Source organism: Candoia aspera, chromosome 14 (assembly GCF_035149785.1).
Source record: "Candoia aspera isolate rCanAsp1 chromosome 14, rCanAsp1.hap2, whole genome shotgun sequence".
Classification (NCBI taxonomy): Eukaryota; Metazoa; Chordata; class Lepidosauria; order Squamata; family Boidae; genus Candoia; species Candoia aspera.
Window position 1 is genome coordinate 4186496 of NC_086166.1, and position 25446 is coordinate 4211941.

Genomic DNA, 25446 nt, shown 5'->3' on the forward strand with positions numbered 1-25446 from the left:
CTTCTGGTTTCCTCCACGTCCCACCTTTCAGATTACATGAAGGCTACTCTTCCAGAATCCCCCAACCTAGGCCCCCTCCAGCTGCTTGAGCTGGATTGCCAGTTCCCAAGAATTCCCCAGATAGCCCTGATCCCGAAAAATTCAGCACTGTAAAACTGAAGCAGTGTTGAAACTGAAGCAGATAGGGCACCAAGGCTGGGGAAGGTTGAACTCTTTTATGCCGTGATCTTAATTGTCTATGTTCCTGCAGCCCTTGGTAGATGGGAGGAAAGGTATTGGGTAGCTAAGAAATTAAAATCCATTTCAAGAACTATTTTTGCAGCCCGGCTACTGGCCACACACCCCATCTGTCTTTGTCTGGACTGGAAGTCCTTCACTGTCCTCCCCTTCTGATTGCAACGGGACTGAGCAGCCCACCAGAGGGCAGCGTGGCCTTGACAAAGTTGCAGCTCCTGGACTGTTGCTCTTGGCGTCCATCCAGTGATGGTTGGAAGAGCTGAGCAATCCTCTTGGCTGTCGGTCCTCAGCAATTCAAACCATCTGATGTTCCTAAGATGAAAATATTTGAATTTGAGTCTAGTCGTACTTGAATGTCATCACCTGCCTAGGCGTTGGTCGCTGGTCTTTCAGACTCTGGCGAAGCTCATAAATGAGTTTTGTCTGCAAGGAGTCCCAAAATGGAATGTCCTGGCCGGAGAATAGTCTTCAAATGTGTTATGCTAACGGACAGAGGCACTGCCCCGTTAAGATTTCTGTACAGGCAGACATCAGATGATTTTTCCTGACTGCTGCATCTCTGGACAGCCACTGGATGGCAGCAGAGGTTTAGTGTGGTCTGTGTATCTGCTGCCATCTAGTGGTCATCTGGATTGTTGCAGCCCAGATATGATCGCCCTCTTGAAAAATGCTGTGAGGTAGGCTAAGCTAAGAATGATCAGCCAGAAGGTGTCTTTATCTAACCCCCTTAATCGCGACCCAGCATTCCTGTAATGTTACTTCCCAGAGCTAAACCTGATACTGCTTTCGGTTTATCACACAGAATGATCCAAAGGCAGAAATCCTGCATGTCAACTGGCCGCATTTGCAAGAGAGAACACCCATTCTTTTCTTTTTTAAATAACCCACTTTCTCTTATGTACATAGCAACTTGTTACTTAACTGGAGGGAGGGGGATGTTTTTATAAAGCATCCATCTTTGGTTACCAGCATGCAATTCTTATTTCCCAAACCTAGTTAAAGTCTCCTAATTTGATTTCCGCACCCCGTAGCAGGCAGCTGGTTCCGGACAAAGACCATTCTGAGCTGAATACAGAGACCATTAGGGCAAAAGCAAGCCTCACACCAGCGTTAAAATCTCCAGGGCTTCCCAGTCAGCATGATGGAAATCCACTCGCTCAATATTGTACCCTTAAAGTCCATTCGTTTGACCAGTAGTTGCAACAAATAAAGGTTGGTCCAGAGAGCAAACCAAGACACCTGCAAGCAATGAAGTCCTCTGCAGGAGCAGGTCTGGAATGACCAGCTGGGGTCAGTGCAAGCTTTTTATTTATACAAAGTCCTTTGTATAAGGGCCGTGTGGCCCAGATTGAATTCACTGCTGTAAAACAAAGCGGAGGTGGGCTTGGCTTGTTCCAAACCCCAGTACTGGGAGTTGCCAGAAGATCAGTTTTTATGTCCTTTTGAAAAACGCTTTGCCACTGATGCTGGGGCACTTAGTGGACAACCTCTGGGTCTCAGAATACCATGGCACTGTGTCCCCCTCCCTCCACACACGCACAAATTGACCATTCGCAACTCCAGGCAGCATTCTAAACTTCCCAGGTGTGGCATCTGCTGGTCCCACCAGCTTGCTCTGTTACCCTTGGAGCACCTTCAACGGTAGATGAATACAAAAGGGCGCTTTTGACCAGTTTTTATGGAGAAGGAGAAGAACTGTAGCTGATCTTCTTGGCCACCTCCAGATCAGACTTGGCCACCAGGAAGCGCAGTTTCTTTCCCCCAGATCGGATGAGGTCTACAGCGCTGAAAGAGAAGAAAGGAAAAACAGCTAAAAAGGATGAGAGACGCATGAGATCCTTTGTGCGTGTATCACTTCTCCCATGAGTCTTTCATCATTTATGACAGCTGAATGTAGGATGGGGCGCCACAAATTAAGCGCTACAGAAATCTGCAAGTTCTCTCTGGAATATTAAGATCTGCTGTGATCTGTCCACACATGCAGCCTTCCCTTGTGCACAAACAAGACCTGAATTCTCCCTTGACCATAACATGTGGTCTGAGCTGTAGCACTGATCTTCTTGAAGTTTCTAGTCCATCTAAGGCAAAAGTATGCTTGAAAACATGGGCTAACAATTCACAGATCAAAAAAAAAGTTTCAAGTAAGATTTAAGACACAGAGCAACCTTTCCCTATATATAAGTTTTTCCGGAGAGGTAGCCGTGTTAATCCTTTGCAGCAAGACCACTAACAAATTAATTTTCTGGATTGCAATCCACTTGCAATAATGCATTTGTTAGTCTTTACATGACCGCGAGACTTTTTTTTTCTCTGCCTTTGGAATAGGGTGTAACAATTGTATCTTGAAAACTGAATTATGCAACGATTGGGTTTTCTGGGTACAGAGTTTGAATTCTTTCACATATAGCTCTGGAAATTAGAAATTACCCCCAAGTCCACGATTTGCAAGGACATTCAATATTTCTATTGGAGAGAAAGGAAGGATAAACCAACATCCTTTAGCAAGTGCAGACCTGGGATAGCACATTCCCAAATTTGGTTGCCTCCAAAGCTGTCCAAACTAATTCCCAGAATTCTCTCAGAAAAGCTGCCACAGAGAAGTCAATGCCACAGATCTTGGTACTCAAAAACCCATCTGCCTTATTTTGCCCATACCTCTGGTAATCGGAGCCGATGAGGCTCGTTCCATTGACAGCAAGGATGCGGTCCCCAATGGAGAGTCTGCCATCTGCTGCTGCTGGGCTGTCTTGGATCAAAGTCCGAATGTAGATCCCAGGAGAACTTAAAGGGGTATGCTGCAAAAGAGGGTAGGAAGAGCGGAGGAACAACAATGAGGCCTGGTATGCTAGGTGACAACAAGCAGAGTAGCTAAGAGAGAGAGCAAATCCTCGGGGGGTCAAGGTTGAGAAGCTCCAGATCTTCTCTGCTATCTTATTTCCATCCGTTCTTACTAAATCAGACGGTTTTTGAAGACCTTCCTCAATCCAGCAGTCTCCAAGCGTGATGGACTGGAACTCCCACCAGCTCTGGTGGCAGGAAGAAGATAAGAATTCTAGTCCTGCACATCTGCAGAGCACTAGCTCAAGAAGGGCCATCTGATAAGCAGATGTTGCCGAACTACACCTTCCAGCAGTCCCTAGGACCAAGGCCAGCAGGGAGAAACATTGAGGTTAGCCATCGTACACCTTGTTCCTCACAGAAGAACACTGCAAGGTTTCTGTGGTACGAAGAGGAGAGGAGGTGTTGTGTTTCAAAATTTCTGTCCCTATAGATATCTTTTGAAGGAACGCTGTTAGTCCAGTGGTAATCAAAGAGCCTATAATGTCGGGCTACAGATAACACTGGCATGGCAACCTGGCAGGGAGATGATGGGACCTAATCTAAGGTGTAGAAGACGGACGGCCTAAAGGAGACCGTTGTCTTCTCCCTCTCAAGATGCCATGACTTAAGTTTGGAAGGGTCACACCATATGCAGCTGTGAGGAGGCCCACGTGCCTTTTGTTTCTCTCATTTGTTAGCTATAACGTGGCAAAGCTCATGAGCTTAGCTTCCCACCAAGAAGGATGTAATAGACCCTGGAGGTTGTTCATTAGCAAAAGGAAAACAGCAGACAAGCCAAGCTGGAGGTCTGTTAAATTTCTGGCTCCGGCTCTCGTTTAGGGAGATGCACATTTTTGCGGATGCTGCCTGGGAGAAGAGATTGGGATTCCTCGCTTACATCTGCTCCACCTCATTTATAGAGTAGAAATTGAAGATTCTTCCTACCAACTTCCTTCAGGACCAGGGGATGGATTATAACACCTAAGTTAAAGCAGCAGGACATACCCAGTGCGTGGCCCTGGGGCCACATGTGCCTTCTACCAAGCTTTGCGAGGGGACCCCAGTCCTTTCCAAAACTATTACAGGAGGAAATGATTAAAGACGTGGAAGGGAGCGGAGTCACCGTCTTTAATTGATGTAATTCAAACGGAAGGGTGTTTCCATTAAATGGGGCTTTGTCCTGGCCCCAGACATTTTGGGGGCCTGTGGCCCCTGCAAGCTATTATGAACCATTGTGGTCCTTGCTCTGAAAGAGGCTTTGCATCCCTTAACCCAGAAAAGCTACTTACCAAGCCATCGATCAATCCCATCCCCAAGCCGATGGGTCCCTTTTCCAGCTCCACCACAAAGACGTAGCAGAAATCATCGGTGGCTGAGCTGCGACTTGAAGAAGCAGGAGTTGGAAAGTCATAGGGGGTGGGAGAAGATCCTGAGGCCAAGAAGAAAAAATGGACCAGATTGTGCTTTTATAAACATCCACACTATTGGCAGTTCCTTCTCATCACATAATCCAGCCTCCCCAATCTGGATCTACAGGTAAGGTAAAGGTAAAGGTTTCCCTTGACGTAAAGTCCAGTCGAATCCGACTCTAGGGGGCGGTGCTCATCTCCGTTTCTAAGCCTTGGAGCCGGCGTTGTCATAGACACTTCCGGGTCATGTGGTCGGCATGACGACTCGGAACGCCGTTACCTTCCCGCCGAAGCGGTACCAATTAATCTACTCACATTTGCATGTTTTCGAACTGCTTGGTGTGCAGAAGCTGGGACGAGCAACGGGAGCTCACCCCGCCGCGCGGTTTCAAACCGCCGACCTTCCGATCGACAGCTCAGCGGTTTAACCCGCAGCGCCACAGGTAGTCCTCGCTTAATGACCATTCATTTAGTGATGGTTCAGACTTACAACGGTGCTGAAAAACTGAGTTATGACTGGTCCTCACACAACTGTTGCAGCATCTCCATGATCACGATTTGAGTGCTTGGCAACCAGTTCGCATTTATGACCATCACAGCATCCCATGGTCACGTGATCACCATTTTCGACCTTCCCAGCTGGCTTCTGGCAAGCAAAATCAATGGTGACCTGAGTGATTCACTTAACAACCACGTGGTTCACTTAATGCCCACAGTGATTTGCTTAACAGCCGCTGCGGAAAAGGTCGTAAGATCGGGTTGGATTTGCTTAATGACTGCTTCGCTTAGCAACCAAAATTCTGGTCCCAATTGTGGTCATTAAGCGAGGACTACCTGTAGTTGGATTTCTAACCTGCATAATCATGTGCAGTTTTGAGATTTGCTCCAATGCACCCCCAGAGTTGTGGAGGGTTGTGTTCTATTTTTGTATTTTATTTTCATTTCCATCCCCTCTTTCTGCTCAGATGGATAAGGCTGCTTCAGGCACGATTAACACAGTGGGATACAGAGTACAAAGCCCCAACCCCTGCTTAAAATGGCCCAGAGCTAAAGAAGCAAAAGCAATTTTTATAAAAGCAGCAGCAGGCAATCGCCCTCACTATAATAACGTCAGAGGTTTGGAAAAAAAACATGCCTTAAATACAGATCTGCTGCTCCCCCAAAGCACAGAATCTCTCCGTGGTGCTGGGAAAGCAACGCAAGCCCTGGGACCCAGGGGCCCACCTCCGGATGGGAACAGGAGCCTCAGGGCAGTCTCTGCTGTGGAGGCCTTGAATGGGCTCACCGGACTCTGCCTGGGCCGCTTGACAGTCGTGCTTGTCAAGGCCCCCCGTTTGTGCCCACCAGGCTGGACAGCAGCAGCCTTCTCAAAGCACAGCCGTCCTCCAAGTAGAGGTCCCCTGTTCAGCACTCAGGGGCTTCCGCGGCTGCCCAGAGGGCCCCACAGGGCTGCTGCTCCTGCCTCCCTGGCATGGACCATCCAGCTTGGTCTGCCTGGATACCCCCATGATGTACCCCACCAGTGACTCGTCTGGGGGCCATTTCAGCACATGTGTGGTGTTTAGCGGAAACCCGCTGGATTCGGAATGGGGAGGAGCTTTCCAACAAATTTGCCGGCCTAAAGTTGTTGTCCAAGCAGGCCCGGCTCAGCCGGAGCTCCACCGCGGCCAGAGAAGGGACGACGGGCCTCTCAACTTCAACCTCCTTTTTTACAAGAACAAGAACTTTTCAGATGGAAGCTCGGAGGAGTGTCCAAACCCACCAAGCCCATCTTCAGCTCTGAGGCTGGATTCCTGCTGCTCCAAATGAACTTGGCAAGCATCCTCCCCAGCTGCCACCATCCAGCAATGAGACATATAGGTAGTCCTTGCTTAATGACCACAATTGGGACCTGTATTTCAGTTGCTAAGCGAAGCAGTCATTAAGCAAATCCAACCTGATTTTATGACCTTTTTTGCAGCAGTCGTTAAGCAAAACACCACAGGCATTAAGGGAACCAAATGGCTGTTAAGTGAATCACATAGTTCCCCATTGATTTTGCTTGCCAGAAGCTGGCTGGGAAGGTCCAAAATTGCAATCATGTGACCATGGGACACTGCAATGGTCATAAATGTGAACCGGTTGCCAAGTGCCCAAATCGTGATCACGTGACTGCGGGGACACTGTGACGGTTGTAAGTGTGAGGACCGGTCATACGTCAGTTGTCCCAGCACCGTTGTAAGTCTGAACCGTCACTAAACGAATGGTTGTTAAGTGAAGACTACCTGTAGTTGCTTTGCAAGCCAAGAGGTAGGCCTCTTCTTCCCCTTGGCAGTCAGAAAGTGTGGCAGAATGAGAAGGTAAGAAAATGACCTCCATAGCTATAGCTTGTGAGTAGATAAGCGCTGCTAGAAAAAGCTATTGATCAATATGGAAAATCAATCTTACAAGGCAATGGACAGAAAACTGCCGGGAAAGGAGTGCAAACTTACAAAGCTCCACCACTGGGTTATCCCACCTGGTGCCAGGGTTGGCTGAGATCTTTCTCACAGCTAAGGTCATGCATTGACGCTAAACGCAGACTGAACAAATGGAGCTTCGTGCAATGGATGAACTCGAGCATAATATCCATCCAGATACGATCCCAGCTTTGGGCTTTTCTTGCCTTTGCAAGACCACCAGTCTGGGCAAGAATGCTGACCCCAGAACTAAAGCAAGGTTTCCTTCCAGCACGTTCCGCAGCTGGAAGGTCAAACCATGCACCATCCCATCCCGATGACAGTCCTTCGTACCTTCCTGAGTCATGGTTTTGGTGCCGTTGAGTCCATTTCTCCGAGAGTCTGGGGTGTCCTTCCCAGGAGTAGTTTCTGGGGGCAATTCAAGACCGATGGGGTCAAAGATCAGGGGCGTGTTGGGTGGGGTCAGCAAGCAAGAGGAATCAATGGACACAGCCTTGGTCCCGTTCTTTCCCTTCATGCCCTCAAGATGTTGCTGCTGGAAAGCCTTCGGTAGCTGCGCTTCACAAGTCCCACAGTCTGGGATGGCTCCGTTGGTACTGGTGACCAGGGAGATGTTCCCTTCCACCTTCGGCTTCTCGCAGCTCATCGTCCGCCTGCCATCCGTCCAGTCAAAGGCGCTCCCGGCTGACCCCACAATGGTCTCAGGCTCCCCTGTGGGTGCCATTTGGCAGCTGATGGTTTCAGTCTTTAAGCAGAAGGTATGAAAACAAAGAAGAATGACTCTTCCCCTTGAAAAGGTTGCTTTATGCTTTTCTCCCTCGCCAGGACTTTTCTCCTGATGTCCTGCCTTATCCTTGGGACAGCCCTCAACCCAGCTTGACTCGAAGAAAGCTATAGTTTTCTAAAATTCACCCTGTGCTGACTTAAGCCAACCAAGGCAGAACCTAATTTTTGAAGTACTTCAAGACTGAAAGATGGGATTACCTTTGGGGGTTCTCCTTCCGGAGAGTCACTCGAGTGGGGGCTTTTGCTGCGTAGACTCCACAGGAAATGACGGATGTAGAGGAGGTGCCGGTAGATGTTGTCATCAAGATGATCGGTCTCCAGGTCCACCTTGAACCCTCCGGTGGGCAGCATGATGGGGGGATGGTTATCAAAAGACTCCGGGATGTCATCTGCAAGTGATACCCCCCCCCATCCAACAATTTAGTTTCAAATTTGTTGAAATTTCAATTTTCAAATCTGTTATGTTTCAATTTTGTTTCAGTCTATGCTGGAATCAGGTTTCCATCAAAGGCATCTGCTTCCAGCAGACCATTAAATAGACCAGTGTTTCTCAACCTTGGCAACTTTAAGATGTGTGGACTTCAACTCCCAGAATTCCCCATGCTGGCTGGGGAATTCTGGGAGTTGAAGTCCACAGGTTTTAAAGTTGCCAAGGTTGAGAAACACTGAAATAGACTATACTTGCCCATGTTAGCTGAGCATGATGGGAGTTGCGGAATAACACATCTGGACCCACCATCTGGTGAAACAATCCTCCGTGACATTGCAAGAAAGCTTCCACTATCATCATTGGTTTGATGATCAGGCTATTTAAAAAAATCATCATTGGTTTGATGATCAGGCTATTTAAAAAAAACAAAAAAACTTTTAATGGGTTCTGAGGATTTGACCCAGAACTATCCCTGGATGGAAATAGTTACTGCAGAGGTTTGCTCTGGAAGCAGAAGACATTTTTTCCATAGCAGCAGTCTTCTGTCATCTAACCATTTTCACTCTCCTGGCATGAGAGCATCACGGGAAACAACTGACATTCATGCACTAAGACAATTAAGGGGGGAGTCAAGCGATGTTATGGGCTCCCTTGTACGAAAACCAGGTGGAATGCCACGCTTCACACAAGCATTAGTCAAAATACCCGAGGAATCTTTAATTCTAAGACCCCAGAAGGCTTATCTGATTCCTGTGCTGCTAAATACATTAAATACCAAATAAATAACAATCTAGAAATGCATTTCTGAAATAAATAAATGGTAAATACACTTTGCTTACAAAGGAGGTGAGCATTTTCCTGGAACAAAGAACACAGGAACATTAGCTCTTTCTCAGTGCAAAGGTCCCAATAGAATTCTGCAGACCTTTGTCAACCCTTGAGAATCTTTCTTTAATTGTTGCTGTGAGACTTATTATTATTACTATTACTATTAGGCATGGGAGAGTTGAAAGGGGGATTTGGGAATGTGACATACCAGTTGTTGGGGGGAAAGGGGATAAAGGGGAAAAGTGTTTGATCTGTGCCATCCTGAAGGTCCAAGGAATGGATGCTTTTTTGGGGAGGGGTGCCAAATTGAGGCTGGAGTGGGCCGTGTGCATTGTTCCTAGATTGTGTGGGGTACAACATCCATCAACTCAACACTCTTATCAATCTTTGCACTGCATGTCAAGTCCAAAAGTGGGACATGTGAAAGGCCCAGTTTAGGAGGGAGGTTTGGGGCCCCTAAACAGGCTGAGTGGGACCCATTTGGCCCCTGATGTCTCACAAATGTAGAAAAGATCCAGCTGTTTTGCCCCACATCCCCATTAAAGGGATGCTGGGGAGTTGTGGATGATCCCCAGGGTGCACCTTTGAGGGCCGTGTTATTTTGCCAACCAAAAATTCAGCTTTTCTTGGTAACCAACAGGTTTGGGAGGACCTGTTAATGGACCTTCTGCTGAAATTTCTCCATGGTTTTAGCCTGAGTTTTTCCAGGTCAGCCAGTCCAGTCACATCATCTCAAGCCTCACCTGTCCTCACAGCTGCAAGAGCATCATTGTTGCTGGGTTGCCAAGCAGGTATGCACCCCATGGCAGATGAAGCCTGGTACTGGGTCAGGATGTGATTGAGCTGCGCTGCATTCAAGGCAGGAAACTCGCTCCTCAAGACTGGCCAGGTCATCTGAGCAAAGTAAGGAAGCCGCCGGTAAACTCTGTTTTTTAAACTCTGTTTTATTTCTACGTTTTGTCAGTGGGACCGATCTCAAGGCTAACATGCAGGTTTTTAAAAACTCCCCAGAAAGAAGAGCCCCATTGCAAACCAGAACGGACACATTCATTGGAAATATTTTTTTAAAATATCACAGCTGACTAAAACAAGCAGCCTTTAAAAAATGCAAAAATAGTACTGTAAGGGTTATAAATTGTGGGAATTTTTTCCCCATTTCCAAGGTGGTGGCACACATTCCTAGTACACAGAGAACCCAGATTTTGGTCTGTGCTGATGACAGATCAAACATGGCTTTGCACCACTGAAAAATCAGTTTAGGAGACGCCGGTTGTGACAACGCTTCCTTGAGTTCAAAATGCAAGGTGGGCCGGAGGTCATAGAAATGCCAGGACAGAGTGTCTCCTTTGGGCCTTCCCTTTTGGTTGTGTTGCATTGCATTGTGGGACAGCACCAAAAGTTCTATCCATGACCCATCTTGATGAGGGGGTAAATACCGGATGGCCTCAACGGAAGAGTGCCTGAAGCCAATGATGTCTTACGTCAAACAACCCGGGCTAGGAAGAGTGGCGGGCCAAATCTTCCTCATCCTAGAACTTCTGGATGTTTGTGGCAGCCCTCCACTATTTTAAGCAGCCAGCCACACCTGGTTGTGAGACGACACATGTTTTTGACTGTGTGGCCTTCAAAAAACCAGCCATGCAAAATTCCTGTGCCCTCTGAAGACTTACTTGCAGCAGCTGAGAACTTGGCGTGGCTAACAAGCTTGCGATGCTGGACAGCTTGCTGAAGAACTGGTCTGCCAGTGGCCCAAAGCCTACACTCTGGGCCCATTCTAGGAGGAGACGCAGGGTGGCCTGGATCCTGACCCCTTTTGACCAGTGGAAACAGCCCAGAGAAGGACCTGGATATGAGAGCAAGAACAGGGATGGATCTGGCCAGCGTATTTCTAGAGTCCCTCAAGCTCTGCAGAAGCAAAAGACAGATGCTGCCATCTGATCCTTTGCATTGTAGGGTCACTGGAAGAGGGAGCCAAGTGCCCCATGGTTTTATGAGTTCCCCAAGCAAGGATGAGCCAACTGTTCCCACCTTTGTGGAAAGCGACCCACCTTTTTCCATGAGTTGGTTGAAGAGGAGGGTGTTGGAGAAGAAGAAGAGGTAGGCAAACATCTGGGAGGTGACTTCAGGGTGGACATCATACTGATGAAGGAGGTCAAGGGCAGCTTGGTAAATCAGCACCACTTTGTGGATTTCCTTGGGCACCAGGGGTGAGGAGAGCCAACCTTCCCGGCCTTCACTTTGGAAGGGGTTGCATTCCATCAAGGGGGGCAAAGCCACATACAGAGACTGAGAAAGAGGACAGGAGAGGAAAACCAGCATTTCTTTAGGGCTTCGGGTTATTTGTGTTCCACCCTCCTGCACCTCATGCAGGCCACTCAACTTGCAGGGAACATCTTCTGCTTCCGCCTTGATGAACGAATTACAGGTTAAGCTGGGGGAGAGAATCTTGCCCCAATGTGTCCCCAGTACAGCTTTGCCCTTGTGGGGAACTCCTACTGACATCTGTAGGCTATAGTCTAGCTCACCGTTTCTCAACCTTGGCAACTTTAAGATAGGTGGATTTCAACTCTCAGAATTCCCATAGAAACCCATGTTGGGCTACGTGATCCTCCAGATATCGCTGAACTATAGCTTCCAGCACCCCACCACTGGCCCTGCTGGCTGTGGCTGATGGAAACCGTGGTGCAGGAACCTCTGGAGAACCACCAGTTGGCCCACTTCGGCAATACATAAGTGAATTAGATCCCACATCTTTGCGTAAATGATACAGACTGAAAAACTGAGGAATTTTGCAGGTGGCAGCACCCAGTTGATCTTGACTGTTCTTAGAAAAGTTAAGAAGGGCTGGACATGGATTGTAGACTGCCAGGAGGTTTCAGGATTGTAGATTGAATGAGGAAACTGAAACAACATCCCAGTAGGACGCAACAGCAAACCATTCCCATGTTGTTGTCAAGAAAACAACACATCTGCGTTCATGTGGCCACCAGGAATCAAGTTCAGCTTGAAGGAGAGTTTCTGTCTTAAGAAGCCAAGAGCTTTGTGCACGAGGGGACCGTATGACTCTTCTTTCATAAATGGCTGAAATGTGCAAACATTTCATTTCCAAGCCTCCCTGTTTCTCACTGGTCCAGCTGGGAGGAAACTGCCCAATTGGAGAATAGAGGAGAGTCTGTTGGAAAATTGACTTATTCTACGCCACAAGGAAAAAAGGGAGAGGGGAAGACCAAGAACACGTGAAAGGAGAAAAATCTGGGCAGCCTTCCAAGTTGGGGGAGGCTCGAGTCTCACCCCATACTAGAAGTCAATCCCTGAAACGGTAAAGTTCCTCCCCGGGCAGGACGTCACCCGTCCTCGCAACAGAAGCCTCCTTTCTTCCCGCTTGCACACTGCCTGTTCTGTTTGAATTGCTTCCCCCTCTTGGTCAAATGGCAGCCAGAAATTCCTTGTCTTCTGGGGCCAGAGTGGATTTGAGAGCGCATTCTAATGAACATGAATGCCATCCAAGCAGTTTGCCGCATAGCAGAAACGTAAGCGAGCGAAAGAGGGGGGACGGGAAAGGCTTCTCCCCAAGGAATTCGCAATCCAGATGTTTCACGGGGCAGAGACAGCAGAAAAGAGAAGCAAGCCTGCTGCATAAAAAAATCTGAACGTATTTCGCCCCTTCCAGAAACAAACAAACAAGGTCAGGAGGCAGTTGGAGATACGTGGGGGTGTCCTTGCGCCCATGCAAGACCCAGATGTGATACTGGGCAGGTCCACAGCATGGAGCACAGGAGGGGCATCTCCCCAGGGTTTGCCCACCTCCCAATCCAATTCAACGCCTCCGGCCTCTGACTCTGCTTGAGAGGATCTGCATTTTGCTTCTTCTCTATCCCAAGAAGCCATGGAGACGTCAGGCATGGTTGTTTGGCCCTTGTTGAGGGGTTTCAACCCCACTCATGAGCATCTTGGCACGTCTATCCCACCCTTTCCTCAAGCAGCGTGGGATGCTATTCTACCAGCCCCACTGTGGGGTTGATTTCCTGGACCAGACCAGGAAATCAGCTCCATAGAAAGGCTGAAACTGCTTTTATGGAGATGGGCAATAATAGCAGAACCTTGCGAGTCTGATTCGGCTGACCTCATCCCCCTTTTTACACTCCACCGAATCAGGGAGGTATCGGCCTGCAGGCCCACAACTAGGGTCTGTGTCACCCGGGGCAAACATGGATTCCACGTCCATTTTGACGCCCCCCAGCGCTAATTTTGGGACCTCCCCCCGAGCGTGGCGCCCGGGGCACATGTCCCGCTTGTCCCTCCCTCCCTTTTATCTCCACAACGGTCCTGCAGCGCCAGGCGGCCCTGGCCAAGAGGACTTAAAAGCAAGCTTTGTGGCCAAATAAGAATCTGAAACCGGGTCTCCCTCTGCTCCGGGCTCAGCACGCCAATCACTATCCCACAAAAGCTGCAAGAGGAGGGAGCACAGGGCAGAACTGGGTTCTTCCAGGAATATTATTGACTGAATCTGTGGCTTTCCCGTTCGCCTGCCTGGCGTCCTTCCACTAATTTCCTGCCTCTTCCCAAATGGGGCTTTGTAGACTGTCGCCGGTTTGCACCTTTGCAGAAAATTGGCCCTAGAAAGCTTGTTAGTTTAGACTTCATTGGGGTTAGCTAGGATGGCTGCAGCCGTGCATGGCTCCCTCAGCCGGGGGAGACTGCAGGTGGGCAACGATGCTTTCACCCTTTCACTTTCATGCATCTTTGGGCACGGGGCGGCCGTCTGTGCAACCAAATTGTCATCGGTTGACACAGCCATTTCTCCTCTCCTCTTTTCTCTCTTCTGCAGCTGCACCACCAATGCTGATCTACACATTTCACAAAGTGAGCTGGTGCTCTGAATGGCGATTGTTTTCCCAGACACCCTTCAATTCCCCGTACAAAGAAAACCTTTATCACCCTTTCCCTGACATGCTAGTTTGCAACAAGCAAGAACTAAGCAGCACCCAGACTGTCATTCCCAGTCTCCACCAGCTGCAGAGGATTGTGTTCTAAGGCCATTTACTGTATTTTTTGCAGTTTTCTTTTAAACAGAGACGGCACTTCGTAAGATCTTGCTTTGGATTATTTTGGTTAGCTGCTATGTGTGCTCTTGAAAAGTAGATGGCAAATATTTTAACCAGTAAGCACCGTTCTCTAACTGCTGGAGTAAACACTGGGAGTGTGCTGAATTTGAGTGAAACGAGGCTGGGATTTAGTTCTCCAGCCAGCCATTCATCTGGGCGGCTTACCGTCTCCCACCAGGCCGACTTCACAAAGTTGTTGTGAAGATGAAAAGAGGAGGTGAACAAATGCAAGAAGCAAAAGGCTGGAAATGTACTGAGATGCACTAAAATCAACTTTTGAAATGGAACAAGGCAAAGAGAAGAAAAGATGCAACTGGGAAATAACCCCCCAAATAAATAGACAAATTTAATTATCTTGGGGAGATCAGAGATAAACTCCTTATTGGTTCAAACCCTTCTCCATGGGCCTGGTTGTTGTTGGTGGTGGGGTTAAACCTTTTTTTCTCCAGTTCTGCTTGAACTAGTGAAAAATCCAGGTTCAGCTGGGTCCTCCACTTGCAACGGAGGTGACTGTCGTCAATTCCGGACCGAACAAGAGAATTACCATTTTCCAGAACTCCTCTAGGTGACAAGGCACTCATCCACACCCTTGCAGGGAGACAGCTAGCATCAAACATGGGCTTGTTTTCTCCTTGCAATACACACCTTCCTGTTTTAGCCTCCTATTTAGCCTCCTTGCAATACACACCTTCCTGTTTTTCCTTCTATTTAGCTGGGCAGGAAGATTCAATGAAGGGACTTGGCCAAAATCCCCAACCCGTGGAGCCAGCAAGGGTTGATGTACCTTGGAGATGTAGTAAACACACTGCTGAAAAGTATACATGATAACTTCCTCGAGAACGGTCATGGCTTCCTCGCTGGCTGTGATGGTCAAGGAAAAGAGAGATTCCTTGGACCCTGGAGAAAGAAGAAAGACACAACCCATATGTGGAGATTTAGGCAAGCGTTTGCTTCTGGATCGGTCCAGCTCAACTCGGAGCCTTGCTTTTAGAAAACAAGTTTTCTTCCTTCTGACATGCTAGCGTTCTACTTTGAGGAGGGAGGGAAGTAAGAAAGGGGGAGAGATGCTGGGAAACGCAGTACAGGAATGCCTGGAAGGCCACAGGTACCCCACCCGTGCTCTAGAGCAGTGTTTCTCAACCTCGGCAACTTTAAGGTAGGTGGACTTCAACTCCCAGAATTCCCTAGCCAGCATGTGTGGACTTCAGTTCCCAGAATTCCCCAGCCAGCATGTGTGGACTTCGACTCCCGGAATTCTCCAGCCAGTATGCTGACTGGGGAATTCTGGGAGTTGAAGTCCATCCATTTTAAAGTTGTCAGGGTTGAGAAACACTGCTCTAGACCGACATTATCCCTGATATGTTACTTCTATATGCGTGAAGTTGGGTTGGTTCTCCTTGGTGGTTTCAAGCAGCACAGCCAAGAGCGATACTCAAGCCTGTGTTATGATCATGACCTGTTGTTGTTGTTGTTATTTCACTTCCAAACTAACCTTTGTTGTTTGTTATTGTTATTTCACTTCCCCTAACTTTTCTAAGTGCTATCCAGACCTCAAAGAACAAGCCAAACTCAACCACCCACAATATCAATGGAAACCAAAGAGGAAAGCAAGCCCGTTCAGACAGGAGTCCTCAAAGTCAGATTTCCTCAACTGGATTTTTAAACCTGGGACTTAAGGCCTAGGTTTAAGGATCCCCTTGAAGAATCCCCAGGTTTAAGGATCCCCTTGAAGAATCCCCAGATTTAAGGATCCCCTTGAAGAATCCCCAGATTTAAGGATCCCCTTGAAGAATCCCCAAGTGCTTCCACACAGCTCCAAAGCCTTCACTCCTTTGCAAGAGGCAAAAGTGAGACCTGGGCCTACATTTCCTGGAGTTTATCACCTCCTTTTTTGACCCTCCCCAGCACACACCCCCTTCACTCTGCCAGGAGGTTCCTCTTTTGCTGGAGGATCTGAACGTTGATTGGAAACCGTAGCAGAGCTTGAATTTTCCTGCCTTGACCTTCTTTGCCGTACTATCAGCATGGGAACTGAGATAGGACAAAAACATGGAAGGCATCCAGAACATGGTTTGTTTGCTCTGTTTTTCCCACTGGGATGAAGCTGGGCACGGAGGAGGAGAAGCAGCAAAGATAACAGAAGGTCATACAGTTGAGGAATTAGCCAGTGTTCATCCAAATTGAGCTCGCTTTCCTCACACTGGGAATTGTTTCTGTTAATCTGAGGGGGGGATTTCTCTTTGCTGGGCATCAACAAAGGACTGAAAAGAGGCATGTGTTTTCCTTGTATGACCTTCCGTGGTCCAGCTGGTAGCCCACAAAGCTGCTGTTTTCACAGCAGAGATAGGGAAATAGTGACCCTCCAAAATTTTATTGAGATCTCTACTCACTTATAACCCAATTTAATCACAATAAATCTCCAGGCGGGGCACAGTTCATAAAACCAAGGGGCAAAGCATCTCTAATATCACTTACCATGGGCCTTGTCGGCTGAGGATGGAGGGAAGTTTAGTTCAGGAATGTTTGGGGGACCACCAGTTTCCCCAACCCCTAGAAATGGCACTGGATTAAAGTCAAGTCCTACCTGACTTCCCAGTTCCATCAGAATCTCAAGGAAGCCATTACTGACACCTCAGAACTATTAATGGACCTCCCACCCTTTACCTTTGATGTCCAGCTCCTCTTCCATGTTCTGGATGTAAACGGGGGATTTCTGCTGAATGAAATACAGGATTTCGATGGAGTTGGACATCCAGAAAAGCACGTGCTGAAGATCGGGCAGAAGGTCTGTGATGGTAAAGCGGGAAAGCGACGCTGGATCCTGGCTGACAAAACACACCAAGAATTAAAAGGCATCCCAAGGAGTCTAACATTGCTACGAGAGCTCTCCTGGACCTGCCTTCCAGATGTGCTGGGAGAACCACTCCCAGAAGTCCCGCTTGGTCCTATTTTGGGCATTATGTTCCTAGCACATCTGGAAGGCAGCGGGTTGGGAAGGGTGGGATTTTTGCCTCTGCGCCTGCTTTCAGCCAAGAACAACTCTGCTGGAAATTTTGGAACTCCTGCAATTAATGGATTGACCATCTCAGCTTCCCATGCAAAACAGCAAGTCTATTTATGGATCTTGCTCACGCAGAGGCTGCCCTCTTCTGATCCAGATATAGCAAGATCTGTGCTGCTGCACAGCTTGCAGGACCAGCTCACCTGATCCCGTGTGGCCAGGATGAAGCGGGCTTAATCTGACCGAGTGGATCATCTATCTGCAATCCAGAGAGCGGAGGTGGGGAATAGAAGATGGGGGATTCAAAGGGCCTGTCTGCTGGGGTGCACGTTCCCCAAAGGAGCTGGAATCTGGGGCAAGAAGAGATCAGGGAGGACACATCCAAGGCTTTTGAGCAGCACAGATCGTGCACCCCTGATGTAAATATGGAGCATCCAGCTACTGATCTGCCTTGGACAATTTTTCCACTTGGACAGACCATGGCTTGCAAGCAACATTCTACTTTGCCAAGCCTGAAAATTATGAGAGGCAGATAGAAAATTCCCAGCCTGACTTCTTCTAGTCACGCATTCTTCTAAAAGCATTAGCAAAGGAGGGACTGTTCCTAAAACTGGACAAATGGTTCATTCTACCCTTTCAAGCACTCTCAGAGCAAAGATTTTTCTCCTCGGCTACATGACCAATTTGACCCAGCCACGAAGTGACAGGTCGCTCTCCGTATCAGCCTCAGCAACCTGCTTTCCTCTGCACTCAGTCTCCTAGGCTGCAAAACTGGAGGCAATTTCTAGTCATCCCAGGCAATCAGCTTCTGGCCATTCAATCAATGTTCTGTTGACGACTTTGTGCTCAGCCAACCAAGTCGTGCAAGAGGTCCTGCCCTCTGCGGTTCTCACACCTGTCTCAAGTATTGCACAGGTCGAGTTGCAATTTCTGCACTGGGAGTTTCACACGCAAAGCCCACTTTCCATTTGCAGCGTCCTGCAGCGTCTGCCTGTTCAACTGCAGCTTGGAATTTGATCTTTGTGCCGCCAGATTCCTGGGACTGAGAAGGATTTTGAAAGGGCCACCCAGGCAGTCTCCTTCTCCTGGGAGCCAAATTAACCATCTTTCCACTTCACTTTTGGCCTGTTTTTCTGCTTATCAGTCTTCTAACAGTCCCTGCTCTCCCTGTTGGCCTGAGCAGAAAATACTGGGCTTGGGTTTATTTCTGTCATCAAACTACTTCATCTCTATACCACCCTTCCTAACAGCACAAGGCATTTGTCCTGGCATGACACAGATCTCTCCCCAGCCACCACCCTGGGAAGTACGTTGGGTTGTGGGTTAGGGACAAGCACAAGGCCAACCCAGTGAGCTGCAGTTGGCAGCAATGCAATTCCACCAATAAAAAGAACAAAAAATCGGGGTGGAGATGAATCAAAATATTGCAGCATGCTTCCTCTGAGGACCAGCCCAGGTTGAACCTAAGGGGAACCGGCTTCCGGAAAGACCTGCGTAAGATTGTGTTGCAAATACTATTACCAGTTTGGGTTTTTTTAATGGAAGGAAGGGAGCCAAGAACAGAAGACCGTTTTGTGGCAAAAACAGCTGCAAGGAGAAGCCGGCCAGTTGAGCTCACTCTCTGGACTTCCAGCTCTGGTCTACAAGGGGAAACGCCCTAGCTCAACATCAGCCACCCTCATGCCCCTCCAAAGGAGCTGGAATTACTTCTCCTCAAATTCTCAGCCAGATGAGAAAAGTTGGTTCCATTCACTGGTCGTCAGTTTGAGGACCGAGAAGTGCTTGTGAGATTGGCTGATGGGAGAGGGCGTTTCCTCTGACCGGACAGCTCATCAATTGCCAGGATAGGCAAGGAGAACTGAAAGAAACCTCGGCTGAAATTATAAGGAGGATTGGTGGAGTGAAGCAAAGCAAAGATTTGTTTTTTGCAGAATACTCCACAGAACTGGTGTGTCTCCGTTTTTCAAGGGTCCTCCCCTCTCTGCTAGAGAGGCGAAGACGGGGGGGGGGGCGGGGAGGAAGGAAATAGGGAAATTCTTTTGCAGTGTGGCATAGCCCTTCACATCTCTACTAAAACAACACAGTAGGTTAGACCAGAGAGACAGTCTGGTGTTGTGGTTAAGGAACCAGGCTAGAAACCGGGAGTCTGTGAGTTCTAGTCCTGCCTTAGGCTCAAAGCCAGCTGGGTGACCTTGGGCCAGTCGCTCTCTCTCAGCCCTAGGAAGGAGGCAATGGCAAACCACTTCCGAAAAACCTCGCCAAGAAAACCGCAGGGACTGGTCCAGGCAGTCTCCCACAATCAGACATGATTGAATGGATTAAATATATTTTAAAAAAGGTAAGACCAATGAACTTCCAGGCTGAGCAGGGCTTTGTCTCTGGGTCTCCCCACAAAACTGTTCCCCTTCGCTTATCCCTACGCAGCACTGATGCTCCCTACTCATCCCTTTTTAAAGGCATGAGCCCTGTTCTCATGCCTGCTGTGTTCTATCAGTGATAGCTATCAGACCGTTGGTCTTTCTACAAATGCCAGCAGAGAGATGCTCTAAAATGTGGAACGTCAAACCAAGAGGGCTGCCCTCTCCATTTCAATGAGGTCTGCTAAAGTGACAGCCCCCACCTCCCCACCCCCCAGTTATCTGGTAGGATTGCTCCAATTATCTAAGGAAGACTGGAAACTCTGGATTTACTTTTTTGTGGATTTCTTTTTCCACTTAGGATTTTTTTTAAAATGCTGCAATCGTAACTCAAACCTTTCTGAGCGGAAAGTCTCTTCAAAGCTGTTTGATCCTGCGGAAGATATTTCTGTTTATTCTGGGGTCCCGCTATCAAACCTTTGCATACAGGACAGCAAAAAAGGTAAGGACATTTGCTAATCTGATACGTGAACATCTGCTGCTCAAACACGATAAGGGATCTGTGTGTGCAAGGAAAACACAGCGGCTGCACTTCACCGAAAGAGACCGTGGTCTCTTTCATGCATCAGCTGTTGCAAGCAATAAAAAATCCAACCTAAACTTTTCTCCACAGGGATGCAAACTCTACACCAAGACGGGCAGGATTTTTTAATAGACAATACTTAGGCAAAGGTGTAATGCATGACTAGATCTCTAGGATTACTCTAGGGAACAAGTATGGACAGTCAGGTTGACCTCACGGGAAGATTGCTGAGCAATAAGAGGCACAATAATAAAAGCGAAGAGAAATAAAAGCACTGAATCGATGGTCTAAAAGTCATCAAGCAGGAACGCTCATCGAGCCTCCCTTTAAAAAGAATTACCAAATTCTGGTGCTACCACAGAGAAGGCCCTGTTTTGTCTTACCACCAACTAAATGATTTTAGATGAAGGGATTTTCCAAAGGCCCTTGATTAAGATTCTGAAGAGGAAGAGCATAGGCCAAGATGCCATCTTTCAGAGACCTTGTCCCTAACCCCTGCATGGAGGTGACCCATTTTTGAAAGAAATGTGAATACAGAAAACTTACTGTAATGACTGCTTTTCTGCCAGCTTGTTTGTTTTCTCCTAGAACCAGGAAACACACCAAAAATAAAAATAAAATATATGCCAGTGACATAAAGGAATAGAAAAGCAGACTAATCTATCTCTGATCTCCAGGCTGTGTGTGTCTGTATCCCGTTGTGTGGATAACCAAAACAGCACCATTTATGTGCAAGAATTAGGGTTCTTTTCAGAGATTTCTATGCTTGACCCACACATTCCATTTCTGGGGGCAGTTATGCGGATGACCAAGGATTTCATCTACATCTCAAAGAAGACCAACCCAATTCGCATTGCCTAAATGAGCGTGGCCATCAAAATGCAGCTTCTATCCCGTGTCTGCACTTCTCTTAACTCTGGTGGACAAGAGGCCTATGCAAAGCATTGCAACGTCAAACTGTTTGGAATTCAACATGCCCCACTGTTAATTCAAAACGGTTGCTTCAAGTTTGAAACGGGCATTTGGCATTTGAAAGAGGCTGCTCTGAGCCATCCGAAAGGGTTTTGATCTTGAGACTGCTGTTCTGAATTCAAGCCGTTGGGCAAACCACGACTTTCCATTACACGGCTTTTTAAAACATAGCCAAACTGATCAACAGTGCATATATATAAAAGTGATCAACAGTGCATGTTTTGAGAACAGGACTCACACAATAAAGGCTTACAGTGGAATGGGTACAAACACGAGGACCTTAGTGTGATCTGTGTAAAGTAGCTTGCATTTCCTGAACAAAAGACATTCAGAAACCATGCACATTTTGACATGGATAGGGGGAACTAAATGCAAGAAGATGCAAGAGGCAGCCAAGGACTGAAACTGACAAGGACTCCAGATGCCACACCATCAAAGCCCAAATCGCTAATCCTACATACAGGTAGTCCTCGCTTAACGACCACAATTGGACCAGAATATTGGTTGCTAAGCGAAGTGGTTATTAAGCGAATCCGACTCGATTTTACAACCTTTTTTTGTGGCGGCCGTTAAGTGAATCACCACGGGCATTAAGTTAACCGTGTGGTTGTTAGGCAAATCATGCTGTTCCCCATTGATTTTGCTTGCCAGAAGCCAGCCAGAAAGGTCAAAAATGGCGATCACGTGACCATGGGAAACGACAGTCATAAATGTGAACCGGTTGCCAAGTGCCCAAATCGTGATCATGTGACTGTGGAGATGCTGCAACGGTTGTAAGTGTGAGGACCAGTCACAAGTCAGGTTTCTAGCACCATCCTAAGTCCAAACCATCACTAAAATAATGGTTGTTAAGCAAAGACTACCTGTAGCCCCCACTTCCCCCTTTTAGCCAATAACAAAGCTACTGACCCACACGCTCTTCTGGATCATCTTGGTTGACTTGAGGAGCAGTTGCCCAAACTCTCCCAGCCCAAAGTGGGTGGCAGAGTGCTGGATGCAGAGACACAATAAAAAGGCCGGTGCCAATTTGTGGTCATCTCCTGTGGGTTCAATGAGGGTGAGGATTCTTCTCAGCAAGAGATCTTCATTGGCCTTGTCAAATTCCAGGTGCAGCTTCCTCCGGCCCCCCTTCCGGCCAGAGGGGGGCTGGCCCTCCTGCTTCTTGGAAGAGGAGGCCCTGTCTCTGAAATGGCTGCCGCATATCTTGCAGGTTGACGACAGCTCCAGTTCAGAAGCCCGGCGCATGGCTTTCAGCCTCACCAGGGTCTGAGTGGGCAACAGCTGAGTCTTGAGAGGGTCCTTGTAGAGGAACAGGTAGGAGAGGCCGAGGGAGATGAGATCGCCGTGATGGAGCACAACCGTTCTTCCCACCTCGGAGAAGTTGACGGAGACGCTGGCACCTGGGACAGGTCCCAGGATGAGCTTCTCTTCACAGCGGTGGCGAGAACGGCTGGGCAGCTTCGCCCGCCGGATGGTGCAGTGGAGAGGAAGGATGTCTGGAGCCGAAAGGCTAATGCTCGGCTTGCTGGCTTGAGTCCTTTGGCCAACCGTGTGCTGTTCGCGGTTCAGCAGGTACACCAGACTGTCCTGCGGAGTCCAAGACACAAGCAGGTGGAAAGGGCTGAGCCCAGGGCAACCTGTTCTGGCTGGGGGACCCTCATGCCAAGCTCAGGGGACCTGCAGAGAGGACTTCCCTTTCACAGCCCAACCAGAGGGCTACCAAGAGCAACACAGAGCTTCCCTCCCACAGACAGACAGAGGACCGCTGTTCCGACCAAACGTGCTGGGATGATGGGCCTCTTCTGGGGTTGGGTGGGATGGATACTGGCTGAGAAAGGAGGGGGTTGAGAACAGTGGTCTAGAGAATAGGAGGGTGGTCTAGAAACTGTGGTCTAGAGCAGTCTTCCTCAACCTTGACAACTTTAAGATCTGTGGACTTCAACTCCCAGAATTCCCCAGCCAGCTGTGGGGAAGTCCACAGATCTTAAAGTTGTCAAGGTTGAGGGACACTGGTCTAGAGAATAGGTCAGGGAAGGATGCTGGCTGGGGGTAATGGGAGCTGTAATCCAACCCTTCTGGAGAGAGGGGGTCACAGAACCTTTAGAGAATCTTTCTCTAAAGACAGTTATTGTTGCAGTCTAGGGAACCCCAGCCCAAGGGAACATCCTGGCCACCAAGAATCATGGGCATGGCTATCCAACGCACCTGGAGGGTGGCTGGGGATAATGGGAGGTGCAGTCCAAGGCATCTAGCGGGGCAGAACTTGAAGAAGGCTGCCTCAGGAGAGACGTGACACTTACATGCTGCTGGCTGTACCCCTGCAGGAGCAGAAGATGTGGGGACTGGTAGAGCGAGACCCTCAGGCTGTTGACTCCGTTTGGCTCCTCAGCAGGAGCTGCCCGCCCATCTGGCACCCCCTCCAGGCACCGGAGAGTCTCTGGCAGCGTGGAGTAGTGCCACCGAAGGGGCCCCTCCTCTTTCTGGTCCTCCGGGGGGCCTGCCTGGCTGAGGCTGGTCTCGCTGACGGTGCGCCTAAGACTGGGGGGTGAAGTGTGGCAAGCCGTCAAGAGGGTCATCGTGCCTTTGGTCCGGTTGCGCTGGAGCTTCCGGGCCTGGGCATTAATTCCTGGGGAAGAAGAGGAAGGCTGGAAGGTAAGAAAGTGAAAGAACCATCTAACCATGTGTGCCATCTAACCCAGCATCCTGTCTTGCCCCCTAGGGCCTGGAGGCTTCTTTCCTTAGCCATGATACATTTCTCCTAATCCTGGAGGTTCCATACAGACACACCTGAGATCCCTTGGAAGAGCTGGCCATCACCCCTTCTGGTGGCAAAGAATTCCATAAGGAACACCCGACCCTACTGGCATGACTTCCCAACTTGTTGGAAGGAAGGACGACAGCCCAGCTAAATGGATGCACCTCACCGATGCTGGCTGATCTTAAAAATTAAGCCAGAAACATGGGAAACATCAGGAGATCCTAGGACTGCAAGCTGGATTGCAGCATTGGAAGAACACCCGAGAGGGCAGCCAAGGTAAGACTTCTGTATCACTGCCTAGAGAACGTCATGGACATGTCCATGAAGTCCCCAGAAGACTTGAGTCCGGTTCAGGGACCACTTCTGTGAAACTCCCAGTTCTGAGCCTTGAGGGTGAAGAACAGTGCTAAACATTATTTCAGCCATCCTTAATATTCCTATAGAATAGCTGGGTAATTTTTTACCTAAGAAAAGCTTCCTTATCCAAGTATTTTAACTTAAAATGTATATATCCTTCCTAGTCAAGGGAATGTGATAAACTTAACAAAACCTACTAAGTTTTCCAAATAGCCTTAATAACTAATTGCTTAATTGCAGCCCATTTTTCAGCCTAGAACATCAGGTCGTTCTCAACATCCATCCGCCTCCTGGATACTCAAGATGGGGTACTTATTAATGTCATGTCTCATTAGAAACGAGGAACCCTTTAGCTGTGCTTTCCCACAATCAGCTGAAATCACAACACACTTGGCCCAACGTAGAGGTCGTGATGCTTGTACAAAGTTCATTCACAGATCGGTCCAGTCCATTAAAGGTCACCTGCAATGTTAACTTGAAGCTTCCTGCTTCAAGCTCTGCCCCCTTCTTTTCATTTCAGTGTGGTTAAAGAATTAGGAAAGAGCTGCCCCTTAACTGCCCTTTCATTAGTTAGGTGATGTTCCATTATTCTTTATTATTACTATTATTATTTCAGTGAACTGGCTTTTGTACTGATGCATTTACAATGAAAAAGGTCTGGTGGGAAATACCAAGATAAGAAAATACACAAAGCCCCGTGAGCCTGAATTTAATTAAAGGTAAATGAAAAAAGGCACAATTCCAGGGAGAAGGTCTAATGAGGAACTTGGAGTCATTTTTTGTATGGCTGTTTTACCCCATTTCACCCCACTTTCCACTTTTTGTGGGTACCCCCTCCCCAAGTCAACTCATGCCAATTTCAACAGGAACATCCTCGGACCTCTACCTTTTTCCTGCTAACTTGGACCTCTTTGCTCTTTAGAATGGCAGAATCCCAAAGAAACGCAGATTTTTAACTTTAGGAAATACGTATTTTAAAAAAAAAAAGTTTGGGATGGTCGAGGAGGAAAAGGAAGGGACCACTCATCTGTCATCAGACTCAAGCCAGGGAAAGATGTTTTCCCATTCCTGGTCTCTGTTTCGGCCTCCCGCCCAAGCCATGCAGCAAAAAAAAAAATCCAAAAATATATTCCAAGACAGATTACACACACCCCCCCCCACCACAAAAGAAACATTTGGCTTGGCCATGCAAATGACATTTGTCCGCCCGCCCTTGCATCAGCCATCTCCAGATTCCCTTGTGCCCTCTCAGCAACTCTATTCTCTTTCTTCTTACACCCCCCACCCCACCCCAATCTCAGGTCTTGTGCAGCAACCTTTAACAGCTGTCTTATGTTATGGGGAAAATAAAATTTTTTTAAAAGT

The 25446-nt window shown here is 48.1% G+C and overlaps 1 protein-coding gene across 1 annotated transcript in view; it reads right to left on the reverse strand.

The window, feature by feature from the left end:
- Nucleotides 1–1356: 1356 nt before the first annotated feature.
- Nucleotides 1357–25446, reverse strand: part of RADIL (Rap associating with DIL domain) — a 39348-nt gene continuing 15258 nt past the window's right edge. Inside the window, exons 3-15 of the mRNA XM_063315024.1 lie at nt 23267–23592; nt 21876–22553; nt 20541–20578; nt 16718–16878; nt 14838–14950; nt 10997–11234; nt 10619–10791; nt 9692–9842; nt 7889–8079; nt 7238–7649; nt 4347–4486; nt 2893–3032; nt 1357–2022 (exon numbers count right to left, since the gene is read on the reverse strand). Coding sequence (XP_063171094.1) covers nt 1914–2022; nt 2893–3032; nt 4347–4486; nt 7238–7649; nt 7889–8079; nt 9692–9842; nt 10619–10791; nt 10997–11234; nt 14838–14950; nt 16718–16878; nt 20541–20578; nt 21876–22553; nt 23267–23592 — 2870 coding nt within the window. The 3' untranslated portion in view covers nt 1357–1913. The remainder of the gene's footprint in view (nt 2023–2892; nt 3033–4346; nt 4487–7237; nt 7650–7888; nt 8080–9691; nt 9843–10618; nt 10792–10996; nt 11235–14837; nt 14951–16717; nt 16879–20540; nt 20579–21875; nt 22554–23266; nt 23593–25446) is intronic.